The sequence below is a fragment of the Haliotis rubra genome, unplaced genomic scaffold, assembly GCF_003918875.1.
Source record: "Haliotis rubra isolate DU_JTF1 unplaced genomic scaffold, ASM391887v1 Scf21, whole genome shotgun sequence".
Classification (NCBI taxonomy): domain Eukaryota; kingdom Metazoa; phylum Mollusca; class Gastropoda; order Lepetellida; family Haliotidae; genus Haliotis; species Haliotis rubra.
The window spans coordinates 3,707,933-3,724,279 of NW_025766114.1; the positions used below are offsets into that span (position 1 = coordinate 3,707,933).

Genomic DNA, 16,347 nt, shown 5'->3' on the forward strand with positions numbered 1-16,347 from the left:
CATTCTAGCATGACTGATACGCGTTTGAAAACCAAACTGTTTGGCGCGCAGGAACACAAGGCGTAAAGAGGCCTTTTTCCTGGAAGTCGCATGGAATCGTCCCGTTGAGGGACAGGTTGTGTAATGAACAAAATAAGACATTTTCAACAACATAAATGCTATATTTCAGGAACCAGTATGCTTGTAATTGTAACAAGTAGCATATATAAACAAAAACAATACAGCAAGTACAATTATTTGATTTTTCTTAAGCGAATTATTGAACTCCCCTACTGTATGACAATCGACTCACCCCAATTCAAGCCGTGAACTCGCTAAGTTTAGTCGCCGCTAACTTTATTCACGAAAATAATTATTGATAACCACCGTCCTATTCCCAATTAGGAAAAGACCTGACATGCCACGTTTTATGTGGGATACATGGACAGTGGAAGTGGAAGGACTAGGCATTACAGTCGGGACAGAAGCGGTCAGGTTAGAATGTGTGGGCCGACGTGTGTTTGTCGACGTCATGCCCGCTAGATCTAGACCCGGTTTGAATACTGCCGTTTTTGATCTGCTGACGAATTTTCCAGCTTCGTAGTTTCTTCACTGGGATTACTGACGAGAAATTCTTCTTCAAACCATACGCTTTTACTTCAAAATCATCATAGATGCTTCCGAGGTAGAAATCGCTGATGTCCGACATGTTTGTTTACACACAAAAGAGTCAACGAGTTCATTGTATTCAAACGCGGTGAATCGATCACTTTAATTAGCGGTCCTTAAACTGCCATTTAAGTACGGTTTTGATGAGCTCTCAGCCTATCAGAATCGAGTATCACACAATGTCGTGCTAGAATGTACATTAATAGGTTTAAAACTTTATTAATATTTATTAAAAAACAAAACAAAATAAATCAATGAAATGCTTCAATAAATATTAGGGGGACAATAAGAGGAGAAAGTCATCATAAACTTATCTAATGACACGGAGACATATTTTTTACAGGAAGGCTGAATCCATTGAGTTGAACACCAAGTACAAATATTCATACCCGTGAAGATCTGGGTTAGAACTGATCTTCAGTAACCCATGCTTATCATAAGTGGCAACTTGGTTGACACATGTCATTGTATCCCAGTTGCATAGATTGATGCTGTTGATCACTGGATTGTCTGGTCCAGACTCGATTATTTACAGACCGCCACCACATAGCTGGAATATTGCTGAGTGGGGCATTTAACTAACTTCACTCACAAATATTCAAGTGGGGAGAATATGTTTGAGAAGGAAAGAAAAAAGGGGAATTTATAACATTTTTATACATATTTTAATAAGATTTAACATATATAGCCTAAATGATATACAAAATAATTGATATAGGTATTTTCTCAGTACATTTTTCATACCTGTACTCTTGTTGAAAGTAAACTATTGTTACGAGGGTCGGTCTGCCCTTCAGGGTCTGAGTATGATTCTAATAGTTTTGTTTAATGGCTTGTTCACCTCCCACAAATTAAATTCAATAATGAATGTCTGGTTGCATCTGGTTAAAAGACAAATGACAGAGAGTTCCAGTAAGTACATGGATCTGTCAGTTTGCTCTGGAAGGGAATCCATGCCAAAAGGTCTCCATTCAATTTTTCATATGTTTAAGATGGAGAAAGTTTGACACGAGACATAACTACATGTGTCAAGGACAAGCTTGAAAGAGAATGATAGTACCTCCATAATGGTACAGCTAATTAGATTGATGAGTAGAGTGTGCCCGTAGTTAATCTGTTCATGTTGTACTACCCCGTTGCCGAAATACCTTAGTTGTGTGTGCGACGCTAAATAAAGCAAATAACAAACTACTAACTCGATATATCAGCATTGGCTGAGTAACACAAAGTCGAAAATATCATATTGCAGAGAGGCACTCAACAAATACTTAATAAATTTTGTATTATGCAGTAATGTAAATGAAATGCACCTACAAATCCCTTTAAAAGACACCAATACCATTGCCCGAGTCACACACTCATATTGAGTGAATTGTCACCATAATTTTTTAGGGGTATAGTCTGGGCTGGAGGGGTATACTTTGGCCTAGTCCAGAATATACCCCCGGGGTATAAACTGGGCTAGCCTATAGTTTACCCCAGGGTATAATCTGGTGGGGGGTTAGTCTGGGCTGCTACACCGGTACATTACTGTTTCCATGTCATTAAGGAGATCATTTATGTCTTCCGAGAAAGTTCAGAAAGGGGGACTTACTGTCAGACCCACATAGTTTCACCCTAATAACTCATCATCATTCTGTAACACCAAAACACAAACAAAATGGTAGTTAGTCCCTAACAATCTTCATAAATCTGCCAACTCAGATGATATGAATGAAAAATCTAGAGACTAAATATATACAGCAAAATATGCCAAACCCAAATACTGACTGACTGAGTTTTGGTTTTACGCCGCTTTTAGCAATATTCCAGCAACATCACGGCGGGGGACACCAGAAATGGGCTTCACACATTGTGCCCATGTGGGGATTCGAACCCGGGTCTTCGGCGTGACGAGCCAACGCTTTAACCATTAGGCTACCCCACCTCCCCCCAAACCCAAATAACGAATTCTACTTTTTGCACTGGTTACGTGTTGTCCAGTAAATGTGAATTGTTTAAACAGTGTGAAATTCCGTACAGTATTAAATTACTGCAGTCAGCTCCATAAATTGGCATTGTATCAATGCATGATTTCATTAATAGAATGTTGTTGTTCATCAAAATGTTAGGGAAATTTATGTACGCAATTTTATCCATTTTTCTTAAATAATTCAATATAAAAATTATGATGTGTTCTTCAAGGTAAATTTAAGAAATATGATGTTAAAATATTTTTTAGTTAAATACAATTCATTATACCTTTATACAAAACTGTGATTACTTAATACACTGCTTTATCAAACAGTGAATTGTGCAGTCAAATCTTTCTCTTTTTTTTTCAGTTGGAAATTTGATTAAATCAACTGGAGTTAAATACATTGAATATCGATAAACAGACGTCATTGATCAAGATTTATTTCTGCAACTAAATCTATTCACATACATTTTGTTCAGTGTAGTGGGGTCGAAGGTTGAGAGGAACAGGGGTTAGTGTAAACATATGTAGCACAGCTAAAACCTGGAGAGCAGGTGGAGCATTCTCATTGGTCCACACAGACAAAACAAGCAATTTGATTGGTTGAGACACTTCATGTGACTCATATGATTGATGGCTGGTGAAGTTATGTAAGAGACAGACAGGAAAATGTTTTTTGTGTGTCTAGTTCTGCTGTGTTAGAATTGTTACACTATACGCTTACATAACCAGTTATATATACACAGGTCATTAGGGAGAAAATCAACTGGTCATTACGGAACAAACTGACTGATCATTCGGAAGCAACCATTTATATTTTCTTGGGGGTTATGAAGAGGGGCAAATACTGAAGATGCTGTTTTCCTGTCAAATAAATTACAGCTTCTTCACATTGCTGAAAAAAGATGTTGGTTGACTGATTAATGCCATAACCGCCACGGAGGTCTGTAAATAATCATGTCTGGACCAGACAATCCAGTGATAGGAGATGTGTTATTTATTAGTCTATATTGTTAGTTATTGTTGAATAACAATAGTCTATATTGTTAGTTAATGTGTTCATTGACAAAACAGAAATAAAATGACCAAGATTATAATGGAGTGTTTTTGGTTGGTTTTACAATTTTTTTGTAGAACAATGTCTGTTTGTTTGTTTGATTAATGCCACACTCAGCAATATACCAGCTATATGCTGGTGTCCGTGAATGATCGAATCTGAAACATCATGAGCAATATTATTTAGCATCGATTTGCGTAAATGGGATACGATGACATGTGTCAACCAAGTCAGCAAGCCTGACCACCCGATCCTGTTAGTCACCTCTTATGACAAGCATGAGGTGCTGACGGCCAATTCTAACCCAGATCTTCATGGGTCTGATGAATAATGTATAAAACACTGGACCAACAAAATACTGAATCTTAGACAACCTCATCTGTTCCTATGACAGTCACAGTATGTAAATTTTGTAAACAGGTGACAGTATCATCAAGAGACTCCCTTAAATGTCAAGCAACTGATAGTGACACCTCACACATGTCTGTACTTTTTCAGAGTAGAAACGTTCATCATATATCATGACAGCCAACAGAATATACCATACCAGGCAAATAATGTAACAAGACAAGGTTACTTCTTTGAGAGGCATTTTAGAAGTTGTACAGATGAAGGTTACTTCTTTGAGAGGCATTTTAGAAGTTGTACAGATGAAGGTTACATCTTTGAGAGGCATTTTAGAAGTTGTAAAGATGAAGGTTACATCTTTGAGAGGCATTTTAGAAGTTGTACAGATGAAGGTTACATCTTTGAGAGGCATTTTAGAAGTTGTACAGATGAAGGTTACATCTTTGAGAGGCATTTTAGAAGTTGTTAGAAGGTTGTACAGATGAAGGTTACATCTTGAGAGGCATTTTCTTTGAGAGGCATTTTGAGAATTTTGTTTTGTACAGATGAAGGTTACATCTTTGAGAGGCATTTTAGAAGTTGTACAGATGAAGGTTACATCTTTGAGAGGCATTTTAGAAGTTGTACAGATGAAGGTTACATCTTTGAGAGGCATTTTAGAAGTTGTACAGATGAAGGTTAAGGTTACATCTTTTGAGAGGCATTTTAGCATTTTAAGTTGTACAGATGAAGGTTACATCTTTGAGAGGCATTTTAGAAGTTGTACAGATGAAGGTTACATCAGATGAAGGTTACATCTTTGAGAGGCATTTTAGAAGTTGTACAGATGAAGGTTACATCTTTGAGAGGCATTTTAGAAGTTGTACAGATGAAGGTTACATCTTTGAGAGGCATTTTAGAAGTTGTTAAGATGAAGGTTACATCTTTGAGAGGCATTTTAGATTTTGTACAGATGAAGGTTACATCTTTGAGAGGCATTTTAGAAGTTGTACAGATGAAGGTTACTTCTTTGAGAGGCATTTTAGAAGTTGTACAGATGAAGGTTACATCTTTGAGAGGCATTTTAGAAGTTGTTCAGATGAAGGTTACATCTTTGAGAGGCATTTTAGAAGTTGTACAGATGAAGGTTACTTCTTTGAGAGGCATTTTAGAAGTTGTACAGATGAAGGCAAACCAAGTGATACAAAGAGTTGAAACAAGGAGAATATATGCATAGCTGCATAGTGAGTATATACAATTGGCAAGGTTGATGTACACTCAATTGTGCTTTGTATCACTTGCCTGCTTGATAATGGTGTTCGTATCTACACCGAAACGTCGAGCTCATTGCAATAACAAAGCTGACTATCCACTGTAGTGTCAAATTTATCAATCCAGGCCATATGACAAAAATCGGAAAATACAAACTTTGACAAGACTTGTGTTTCTTAGTCCAACAGAAACTACTTTCCCCAAGATAAACATTGATACTTGTCCAAGTAAAAAACCCTATATGTGAGAGGTCATCAATGTTGTAACATATGATCATTAAAATGTTTGGAAAGTTGGCATCAATGAGTTGAGGTCATGGTTTAGTCTTGGTCAAAATGTTCGTCAAAAATGGTTTGTCTAAAAGGTCTAGCTTCAAGCCTTGTAAGGCCAAATGTGCTCAGGAACAGCAGGGGTGGAAATAACCCAGTGCCCTACGTCCGAGTCCAGTGTTTTTTTCTGTTGGGCAAGCAAATTTGTATATCACACTGTACCGGTGTCCAGTTGACTTTCCAATGTTAACAAGGAAACATTGTGTCCAGGGACACGGATGCCCCCGCTGACATTCATAAGACATATAAAGATCAATAATTGAACAAAATTCACGAACAAGTTCAATAAACATCTATGCAACTATGACATGCACACCTTTTGAGTCTCAATGAAACACATGTATAAGCTTAATCAATTCTGTTGAGCAGTTTTTGTGGAGAAGTTGATAGACTTCATCCCCTATAACACTATATTCAGAGAGAAATTCAACAAAATTTATGCAAGTTTAAACGGCATTAAAATTGGAAAAATAAATAAAATACAAAATCAAAATATGAGATGCACACCTTTAGAGTCCCCATAAAGCACATGTGTAATCTAAAAGAATTCCATAAAGTAGTTTTTGAGGAGAAGTGGATAACGTACACACCCTGTTGTATGGGACAAACTGGATGAATAGAACCAAATTCAACTAAGTTCAAACATCTGTAGAAGTGACAAAATTAAGAAATTGGATGAACAAGGTATGAGATGCACACCTTAAGAGTTCCAATGAAACACACGTAGAAGCTCAATCAATTCTGTTGAGCTGCTTTTGTGGAGAAGTGGATAGACTTCACCCCCTACAACACTATATTCAGAGAGAAATTCAACAAAATTGATCTAAGTTCAAACGGCATTAAAATTGGAAAAATAAATAAAATACAAAATCAAAATATGAGATGCATGCCTTTAGTGTCCCTATAAAGCACATGTGTAATCTAAAAGAATTCCATAAAGTAGTTTTTGAGGAGAAGTGGATAACGTACACCCCCTGTTGGATGGAACGAACACTGGCTGAATAGAACAAAATTCAACTAAGTTCAAACATCTGTAAAAGTGACAAAAGTAAGAAATTGCATAAAAAATTATGAAATGCACACCTTTAGAGTCCCTACAAAAAGACATGTAGATTCAGTTCCGCTGAGCAATTCTGTTAGAGAAATCATCATATTAGAAATTCATCATAGAGAAATTCAGCAAAATGTACCTAAGTTCAATGTCTCTAAACTTACCAAAAAACCCAATAAAATAAAAAAACAAAATATGAGATGCACACCATTAGAGTCCCAAGAAAGCCCATGTATAAGTTCATTGAATTCCACAGAGTGGTTATGGTGGAGAAGTGGATAGAATACATTCCCTGTTTCGTACGGACAGACGGACGGACGGACACCGAGGGTAACCTTATATGCCCCTGCCATATTTATGGCGGGGGCATAATTATGTTGTTTAGTTTAAAAAATCAACAAGAAAAAGTACGGTGGAAAAATTATCAGGGCAAGTGATTTTTCATGTGCCACTGTTCCAGAGTACACTAGCAATTTGAAAGTTATTTCCACCCCTGAACTGTTCAGCTAAGGCCAAAGATAACTTTAAAATTTGGTGGCAAAGTTGTCTGAATAAACAGTTCTTCTTCAGGCTCGATTCCCTGTTGAAAGTTCAACCCAGTCCAAATATTGCACATTAAACATAATGAGAAACTTCAGCCTTGCCCTATATTTACCCACTTTGGTCTGTGAAGAAGTTTCGATGCAAAGAAATCCAGCCTTGACCAAAGTTTACCTGAGTATATATCTGTTTTAACATCTGTGTCTGTTATTTATATCTTTGAGTCAGAGTCAGTCCACTATCACCTGACTGTGAACACCACAAGTACAAACACTCTGTACATAGAACTTGTGTACTCAGCAATACACAGACCATGTGTACCCAACGTGGGAACAGCCCTGTGAGAAGGGACTGTCCTATACCCTCAGACCGAGGGTAGTCCAAATGGGTACATATATACTTGATAACCTCAAACTTAGCTACATCTGGTTTTCACAATATTTCACAAACATTACTTATCTAAAACATTTGTTCCATGAAAAATTAAATGACATTAAGCTACAGTGTAGGATTAAGTGAGGTGAGATGAGGTGAGGTGAAGTAGGATTAAGTGAGGTGAGATAAGATGAGGTAGGATTAAGTGAGGTGTGGTGAAGTAGGATTAAGATTTGTGAGGTGAAATTAGGTGAGGTGAAGTAGTATTAAGTGAGGTGAGATGAGTTAAGTTAAGTAGGATTAAGTGAGGTGAGTTAGGATTAAGTGAGGTGAAGTAGGATTAAGTGAAGTGGGATGATTTGAGATAGCATTATGTGAGGTGAGGTGAAGTAGGATTAAGTGAGGTCAGATGAGTTAAGGTAAAGTAGGATTAAGTGAGGTGAGTTAGGTTTAAGTGAGGTGAAGTAGGATTAAGTGAAGTGAGATGATTTGAGGTAGGATTAAGTGAGGTGAGGTGAAGTAGGATTAAGTGAGGTGAGATGAGGTGAGGTGAAGTAGGTTTAAGTGAGGTGAGGTGAAGTAGGATTAAGTGAGGTGAGATAAGATGAGGTAGGATTAAGTGAGGAGAGGTGAGATGATGTAGGATTAAGTGAGGTGAGGTGAAGTAGGATTAAGTGAGGTGAGGTGAGATTAGGTGAGGTCAAATAGAATTAAGTGAGGTGAGATGAGTTGAGGTAGGATTAAGTGAGGTGAGGTGAGGTGAGGTAAGATTAAGTGAGGTGAGATGAGGTGAGGTGAAGTAGGATTAAGTGAGGTGAGGTGAGGTAGGATTAAATGAGGTGAGATAAGATGAGGTAGGATTAAGTGAGGTGAGGTGAGATGATGTAGGATTAAGTGAGGTGAGGTGAGATGATGTAGGATTAAGTGAGGTGAGGTGAAGTAGGATTAAGTGAGGTGAGGTGAGATTAGGTGAGGTCAAATAGAATTAAGTGAGATGAGTTGAGGTAGGATTAAGTGAGGTGAGGTGAGGTAAGATTAAGTGAGGTGAGGTGAGTTAAGATTAAGTGAGGTGAGATGAGTTGAGGTAGGATTAAGTGAGGTGAGGTGAGGTGAGGTAGGATTAAGTGAGGTGGGATGAGTTAGGATTAAGTGAGGTGGGGTGAGGTAGGACTAAGTGAGGTGAGATGAGTTGAGGTAGGATTAAGTGAGGTGAGGTAGGATTAAGTGAGGTGGGGTGAAGTGAGGTAGGACTAGGTGAGGTGAGGTGAAGTAGGATTAAGTAAGGTGAGATAAGATGAGGTAAGATTAAGTGAAGTGAGGTGAGTCGAGGCGGGGTTCTCTCAACATTGCCATTAGGAATCAAAGATGAGCTATGATACTGTTTCAGGGTGTTTTTATTAGATGTTTGCACCACAATGACATCAGAACCATTTAATTGAAATCAAGGTCTTACACCTGTGCTTAATAAAAAAACACTACCAACTAAATCTGTCTGTTTTTAGGACAAATGATTTATTACAATTACAGTATTGATTTTAACTCGTAAAAGCAAAAATCTGTTACCGAGCATAAAAAGTTACAAATTCAAAATGAAGTGCACAGGGTTCAAAATAGGCAGAAATAAAAAAAATAGAAACTCGTAAAAAGATGAATGAAAGAAAAAACACAACATAGAGTATGTTTCAGCACTGTTTACGCTCCCTTGAAAATATCAACTAATCCACATCTATATTTAACCCGGATCTTGGCTCAACACGACACAGTGTGGTCGACTGTGACGTTGAGTGTCCTTCAGCTGATCAGTCAAGCAGACACATTGAGTTGGAGACACCCAATTGGTTGACAACGCGTCACCTGTAAACTCCCGCATGTGCGACAAGTCGTCTTCCAGCAAGCATATGTTTATTAGGTGAAACAAACCTATGCACTGTGTGTTTTGTACAGTGTAGTCAAAATCTACAGATAATATTTCAATGATTTCAATTACATTGTGCAGGTGAAAAAACATCAGTTGTATTAACAACATAAACATAAACAGATGACAAGATATTAAAATCATCCAGAAATGAGTTGTATTTATGCTAATAATTATACGCATAAATAATAGTTTAGCTTTCCACTTATTTTAGGCAACACAGCCTCTTTAGAAAGTAACGAAACATAAAGCATTTTGTTCTAGTAAAAACGATACAGTTTGACAATTAGCTTTTCTAAATAATTCATCATTGTTGCAGATCTTATATAAATGGGTAAATTATGAAAACATCTGCCCCATTCTGAACAAAACTGAAGGAAATAGGGAAAAAGAATCCAGACATAGATATCGCTTTACAGAGAATATGTGACAGTGCCTGGCATAAACTGAATATCAAAAGCTTACCTGGACATAAACAGTAGCAATGCAGTCTGGAGAGTAGGTAAGTGAATATGTAACACATCTCTTATATATAGCCATACTTGTCAATCAGCCAATCACACAGCTGTAAAATATCTAAGCTCCACCCACACTGTTGTGACATTATCAACAGTGTTGAAGCAGTGACAAGGTGATATAATGAGCTTGTGGGGGAACACCTGGGAGGGGGAAGGGGACTGACGTGTATGTTGAAAAACCAAGCAGGATATGAGGTTAAAGCTTCACGTAGTGTTTCGCTATTCATGTGCTTTGATAGTGGTTATCATTTGTGGTAAAGATTTATATGGGATTGTGGTAAAGATTTGGGTTGGAGAAGAGATTTAAATAGGGTTTGCAACTTGCATAAGGGACGTAGATTGAGGACAGGATCAAGATAGGTATAGGGTGGAGATTGGGGTGGGGTGGGGTGGAGACTGGTGTAGGGGTGGCGACTGGGGGTAGGGGTGGAGACTGGGGTAGAGGTGGAGACTGGGGTAGGGGTGGAGACTGGGGTAGGGGGGAGACTGGGGTAGGGGTGGAGACTGGGGTAGGGGTGGAGACTGGGGGTAGGGGGGTGGAGACTGGGGTAGGGGGTGGAGACTGGTGTAGGGGGGTGCAGACTGGGGTAGGGTTGGTGACTTGGGTAGGGGTGGAGACTGGAGTAGGGGTGTACACTGGGGTAGGGGGTGGAGACTGGGGTAGGGGTGGAGACTACAGGGGCAGGGGTGGAGACTAGGGGTAGGGTGGGGACTGGTGTAGGGTGTACACTGGGGTAGGGGTGGAGACTGGGGTAGGGGTGGGAACTGGTGTAGGGGGTGGAGACTGGGGTAGGGTGGAGACTGGGGTAGGGGTGCAGCAGACTGGGGTAGGGGGTGGTGACTTGGCTAGCAGGTGTGAGACCGGAGTAGGGGTGTACACTGGGGTAGGGGTGGAGACTGGGGGTAGGGGTGAGAGACTGGTGTAGGGGTGGAGACTGGGGTAGGGAGGTGGGAACTGGTGTAGGGGTGGAGACTGGGGTAGGGGTGGAGACTTGGGTAGGGGTGGAGACTGGGGTAGGGGTGGAGACTGGTGTAGGGGTGCAGACTGGGGGTAGGGTTGGTGACTTGGGTAGGGAGTGTAGACTGGAGTAGGGGTGTACACTGGGGTAGGGGTGGAGACTGGGGTAGGGGTAGGAACTGGTGTAGGGGTGGAGACTGGGGTAGGGTGGAGACTGGGGTAGGGGTGGAGACTGGGGTAGGGTGGGGGTGGAGACTGAGGGGTAGGGGAGACCTGGGGTAGGGGTGGAGACTGGGGTAGGGTGGAGACTGGTGTAGGGGTGCAGACTGGGGTAGGGTTGGTGACTTGGGTAGGGGTGGAGACTGGAGTAGGGGTGTACACTGGGGTAGGGGTGGAGACTAGGGTAGGGGTGGGAACTAGGGGTAGGGGGTGGAGAACTGGGGTAGGGGGTGGAGACTGGACAGTAGGTGTGGAGACTGGGGTAGGGTGGAGACTAGGTCCAGGGGTGGGAACTGGTACACCGGGCTAGGGGGTGGAGACTGGTAGGGTAGGGTGGAGACTGAAGGGTTGGGGTGGAGACTAGGAGTAGGGGTTGGTGACTTGGGTAGGGGTGAGACTGGGTAGGGTGTGATACACTGGGGTAGGAGTGTGGAGACTTGGGTAGGGGTGGGAGACTAGGGGTAGGGGTGGAGACTGGGAAGTGGGTAGTGGGTGTGGAGACTGGGTAGGGGTGGGAACTGAAGTAGGGGGTGGAGACTGGGATAGGTAGTGGGTGGGAGACTTGGGTAGGAGTGGAGAACTGGGTAGGTGGAGACTTGGGTAGGGGTGGAAACTGGTGTGAGACTTGGGTAGTGGGTGGGAGACTAGAGGTAGGATGGAAACTGGTGTAGAGGGTGGAGACTGGGGTAGAAAGGAGATGGAAGACTAGGTGTAGGGAGGTGGGGAACTAGGGATAGGATGGAGACTGGGACTTAGGGGTGGGAACTAGGGTAGGGATGGAGAACTGGTGGGGGGTGGAGACTGGGTCAGGGATGGAAACTGGTGTAGGGGTGGGGAGACTGGTAGGAGTAGGGTAGGGGATGGGTCAGGTGGAAACTGGTGTAGGGGTGGAGACTGGGTCAGGGATGGAAACTGGGGTAGGGGTGGAGATTGGCGTAGAGGTGGAAACTGGGATGGGGATGGAGACATGGGAAGGTTGGAGACTTGGGTAGGAGTGGGAGACTGGGATAGGTTTTAGACACTTGGATAGGGGTGGAGACTTGGGTAGGGATGGGAGGCTGGTGTAGGGGTGGACTGGCAGGGTAGGGATGGGAGATTGGTGTAGGGAGGTGGGAGACTGGGTCAGGGATGGATGGAAACTAGGGTAGGGGGTGGAGATTGGCGTTGAGGTGGAAACTGGGATGGGGATGGAGACATGGGAAGGTTGGAGACTTGGGTAGGGTGGAGACTGGGATAGGTTTTAGACACTTGGGTAGGGGTGGAGACTTGGGTAGGGATGGAGGCTGGTGTAGGGGTGGAGACTGGGGTAGGGATGGAAACTGGGGTAGAGGTGGAGATTGGGGTTGAGGTGGAAACTTGGATGGGGATGGAAACTTGGAAAGGGTGGAGACTTGGGTAGGGATGGAGGCTGGTGTAGAGAGGGTGGAGTGTGCGGTGGGGATGGAGATTGGTGTATGTGTAGAGACCAGAGTAGGGGTGGAGGCCGATATATAGATGGAGACAGAGTGATGGGAAATGTGTGGAAATGGGACTGCTGGGGCTTGATTGGGTAGGGGTGGAGGCTGGTAAATAATTAACACTGGGAAAGGTAGAGGTGTGGAGATTATGGTGTAGGCTGGAGTCCAGATTTTGACCAGGGTTGGGAGGCTGCCGCACTATTATTATCACTAGTTCAAGAAACTGTCTTTAGACAACTAAAATGAAAGAATCAACTTCTCCTTGCAGACTGACACCCTGCAACAAGTCTTCAGCAAGCATTTTATAGGTGCTTCCTATATACCCTGAATTACATACCCTCTTTCACTGCCGACAACCAGACAGACATCCATGTCTATTTACTGTATTCTACTAAAACCAACCTGTGATACCCAACACTGTCAGTCTTATGTAAGCCACATGGTCTTTATGTTTGAACATTTAAAAATAAATAGCAGTAACAGAGAGACTAAAACATATAATTAAAGTCTTTTACTAGCAGACATATGTGCTTATTATTTGTCAGTTATGAGTGAAAACTAAAGTATGAGTGAGCTAAAGAGTGAGCTAAAGTACTGTCGGAAATAGAAAAAAACTGTTTTTTGGATGTTACTCTGTATCCCTAAAATTTACACCACTGCATATAGCATGAAATAACGCACATCGGCCTAACTAGGCGTTCAGTGGGATGCGTAATAGGATATCCAGAAAAGCATGTTTACTTGTAAAATCGTGCAAAACTTAACAAAAAAATACGAACATTTGCTGAAAACAATAGATCAGACTATAGATGGCAATTAGGTCATTCAGCCAGGTATGACGACGGACCGTCGACTCACCTGGCATGAAATGCAAGTGCTGCCTACAGGCACAAGGGGTCGTCTCAAAGATATTTTATGCTTTTTCATGTGTGTTGAATATGTCTCATCTATTGATTAACATCTTACTTGTCTTTCTGTCATAAAGTTTATGTTGAGATATGTTAAAAAGTATGATACCCATAGATAAGCTTAAATCAGCCATCGTATTAAATGTCTCAAAATATATAAGTGGCATGACCACCCAAGATCGACAGAACTGGATATCATTTGTAAATTGTTATGACATGCCCTATACTTCCCTAGTTTAATTCCCCTAAAGGATTATCTTATCTTAGCGGATATCTCTCCCATAGGGATAGCTCTCCCATAGGGACATGACTATGGCAAGAACAAGGTGGAAGCAAGAGGGACGTCCCAGAGGCATGCAACACATCTCATTCAAGGAGTACAAGATGAATAAAAACAAATTTAGGAGAGAGATGAGACAGGCTGCAAATAATGTGATATCTCAATGGATGAGTGACCTTGAGAAATCATCTGAACTGAATCAAAAAGCTTTCTGGCACCTGGTGAACCGGAAGTTGAAAGGATCCCGTGACAAAGTGATCACACCAATTCAAGTCGAAGGGGTCACATACAGCAACCCTGATGATGTGCTTGAAAAATGGGCTTATCACTTTGAAACTGTCTTTCAGTCATCAGATAAGCTCTCATTTTTGATGAATGTTTTAAACGCAACATCGAAAAGTCAGGTTTCTGAGATAAGGAAACTGTGCAACGCGGACACATCTGATCCCTGTCATATCACACTTAATGAAGTTGAGGCAGTGTGCAAGAAGCTAAAAAATGGAAAATCAGGTGGAATTGATGGATTAGTATATGAGCATCTGAAGTTTGGAGGAGAACATTAATGCATCACCTGAGCTGTCTATATAACCTTGTCATTCAAACTGGTTTCATTCCACGAGCCTGGAAGCGTAGTGTTATCCTGCCACTGCATAAAGGAGGCGACAAATCAAAGAAAGACCCAAACTGTTATCGCGGTATTTCATTAAGCCCGTAATAGAGAAAGTCTTTGAAATGGCCCTACTGCCTCACTTAAACGCTCTCGCCAGGATAACAATTTCCCTAACAAACAGCAGATGGCTTACCAGGAAAGTCTCTGTTCAACTCACGCTTCGTTCAACCTGCAGGAAACAGTTCAGCACTACCAAGAGCGAGGCAGCCACGTTCATGTGCTATTTCTTGACAGCTGTAAAGCATCTAGACAGTGTGTGGCATGATGGTTTATGGAAGAAGTTGTATGATGGTGGAGTAAAAGGAAAACTGTGGACTGTTATAGACAAGCTGTACCATGATATGGAGAGCTGTGTATTGATAGGTAACACATAATCGAGGTGGTTCACTCTTCAGCAAAGCGCATCGTCAGGGTGGAGTGTTGTCTGCAAGGCTGTATCTGCTGTATATCAACCAACTCTTGGGACGATATTACTGAATCGAAGAAGGGTGCCCTGATTATGGATTTGAACACAGAATGTTCAACTCAAGCCGATGACGTAGCCTTGGTGAGTTCCTGTACCAGTAATCTCAGCTCCCTCCTGAGAATTGCAGAAAACTACAGTAGGTTGTGGTAGAAGCTTCACATTCTCCTCTAGTAAGACTGAGTCGTTACATTTGGGGCTAGCAGAAAATCTAAAGTTGTTGCTGACGACCTCTCTTTATATGGGGGTCTACTACCAACAGTTAACCAAGTCAAACATGTCGGCATTATACTCTCTGACAGGTTTAATTCAATGGAAAGAACACTAGGGCATGTACTAAGATCAGATCCTATGCTTACACAATTTCAAGGAAAGGATTTAATCCATCTCTGGTGTCTCCCATTGTCTGTCTGAAACTGATCCAGAAAGTAGCTCTACCAAAGTGTCTTTTCGGTAGTGAGCTGTGGAACTCTCTCAGTCAGACTGAGATTCTTATGCTTGAACGTTCCTACAGGCATGTCATAAAAGCGATTCAAAGCCTCCCAAAGAGAACTAGGACTGATGTGTGTCTTGGTCTCCTGGGTTTACTACCTCTGGAAGCTGAGATAGATAAAAGAAACTCTTGTTTGCGGAAACCTCATAAACATGAACACATCTTACCTTCCACACCAGGTGTTTCTGACAAGGCTACTGTGCTTTGTTCATGGTGTGTGTGCACAACCCGAGAGGTTTTATTCCTGATCTGATGAGAATCCTCCAGAAGTATCAGTTGACAAATGTGCTAGAAGACTACTTGTCAACTGGCATATTCCCACGTAAGGCTTATTGGAAACAAAGTGTGAAAGCAGCTGTTTGGAAGTTCTATTCACTCGTGGACTGATAGGATTACGGTTGAACCAGATCTCCAGTGGTTCGCACAGATACACAGAGACCTGTGTGTTCATCCAGCATGGACATTGTCACGGGAAGACCACCTGTACCGAACCTCGCCCAAGTTCCTGGTGCAGTTATGTTCCAGCATTAGATACATTAAAGATGCTGTGTACCTGTGTGAGAAGTGTGGACGGTTATATAGTGATCCGTGTGTTCATGCTGTGGAGTGCAGTGTGATAATTTACTCTCTGTGAGAGATCAGCTGTGGTGTGAACTGATCAATATTGGTCCTGTGGACTTCAGTGTATGGTTCTACAACTTGTCAGACATTGAGATGGTGTTGTGTCTTCTGTCATGTAGCCCTCAGTATGGACTTAATGCAGAGGATCAGAGAACATTTACTAGTGTGGCTGTAAGGTACATTCATCTGATGTGCAGAGAAGTCACACAGCACTAAGCAGTGCAGCCAGCTTTCTGAGAGACTCTATTTCACATAACAATGTGACTGTGGCGTAAATATTACCTTTTTG

General features: G+C 41.7%; 2 protein-coding genes across 4 annotated transcripts in view; both read right to left on the reverse strand.

The window, feature by feature from the left end:
• LOC124276571 (5-aminolevulinate synthase, erythroid-specific, mitochondrial-like) overlaps positions 1 to 16,347 on the reverse strand; it is a 76,750-nt gene that overhangs the window by 29,670 nt on the left and 30,733 nt on the right. Inside the window, exon 1 of one of the 3 annotated variants that reach the window (XM_046712214.1) lies at positions 9,937 to 9,978. The exons of the other annotated variants lie outside the window; for them this stretch is intronic. The gene's annotated coding sequence lies outside the window, so the exon portion shown is untranslated. Of the gene's footprint in view, positions 1 to 9,936; positions 9,979 to 16,347 lie in introns of those variants that run through there. 3 annotated transcript variants of the gene reach the window in all.
• LOC124276508 (cell surface glycoprotein 1-like) lies at positions 10,235 to 12,995 on the reverse strand. The gene is made up of 2 exons (XM_046712139.1): positions 12,961 to 12,995; positions 10,235 to 11,384 (listed from the first exon to the last, which is right to left on the reverse strand). The coding sequence occupies exons 1-2, from the start codon at positions 12,993 to 12,995 to the stop codon at positions 10,235 to 10,237; spliced, it is 1,185 nt and encodes a 394-aa protein (XP_046568095.1).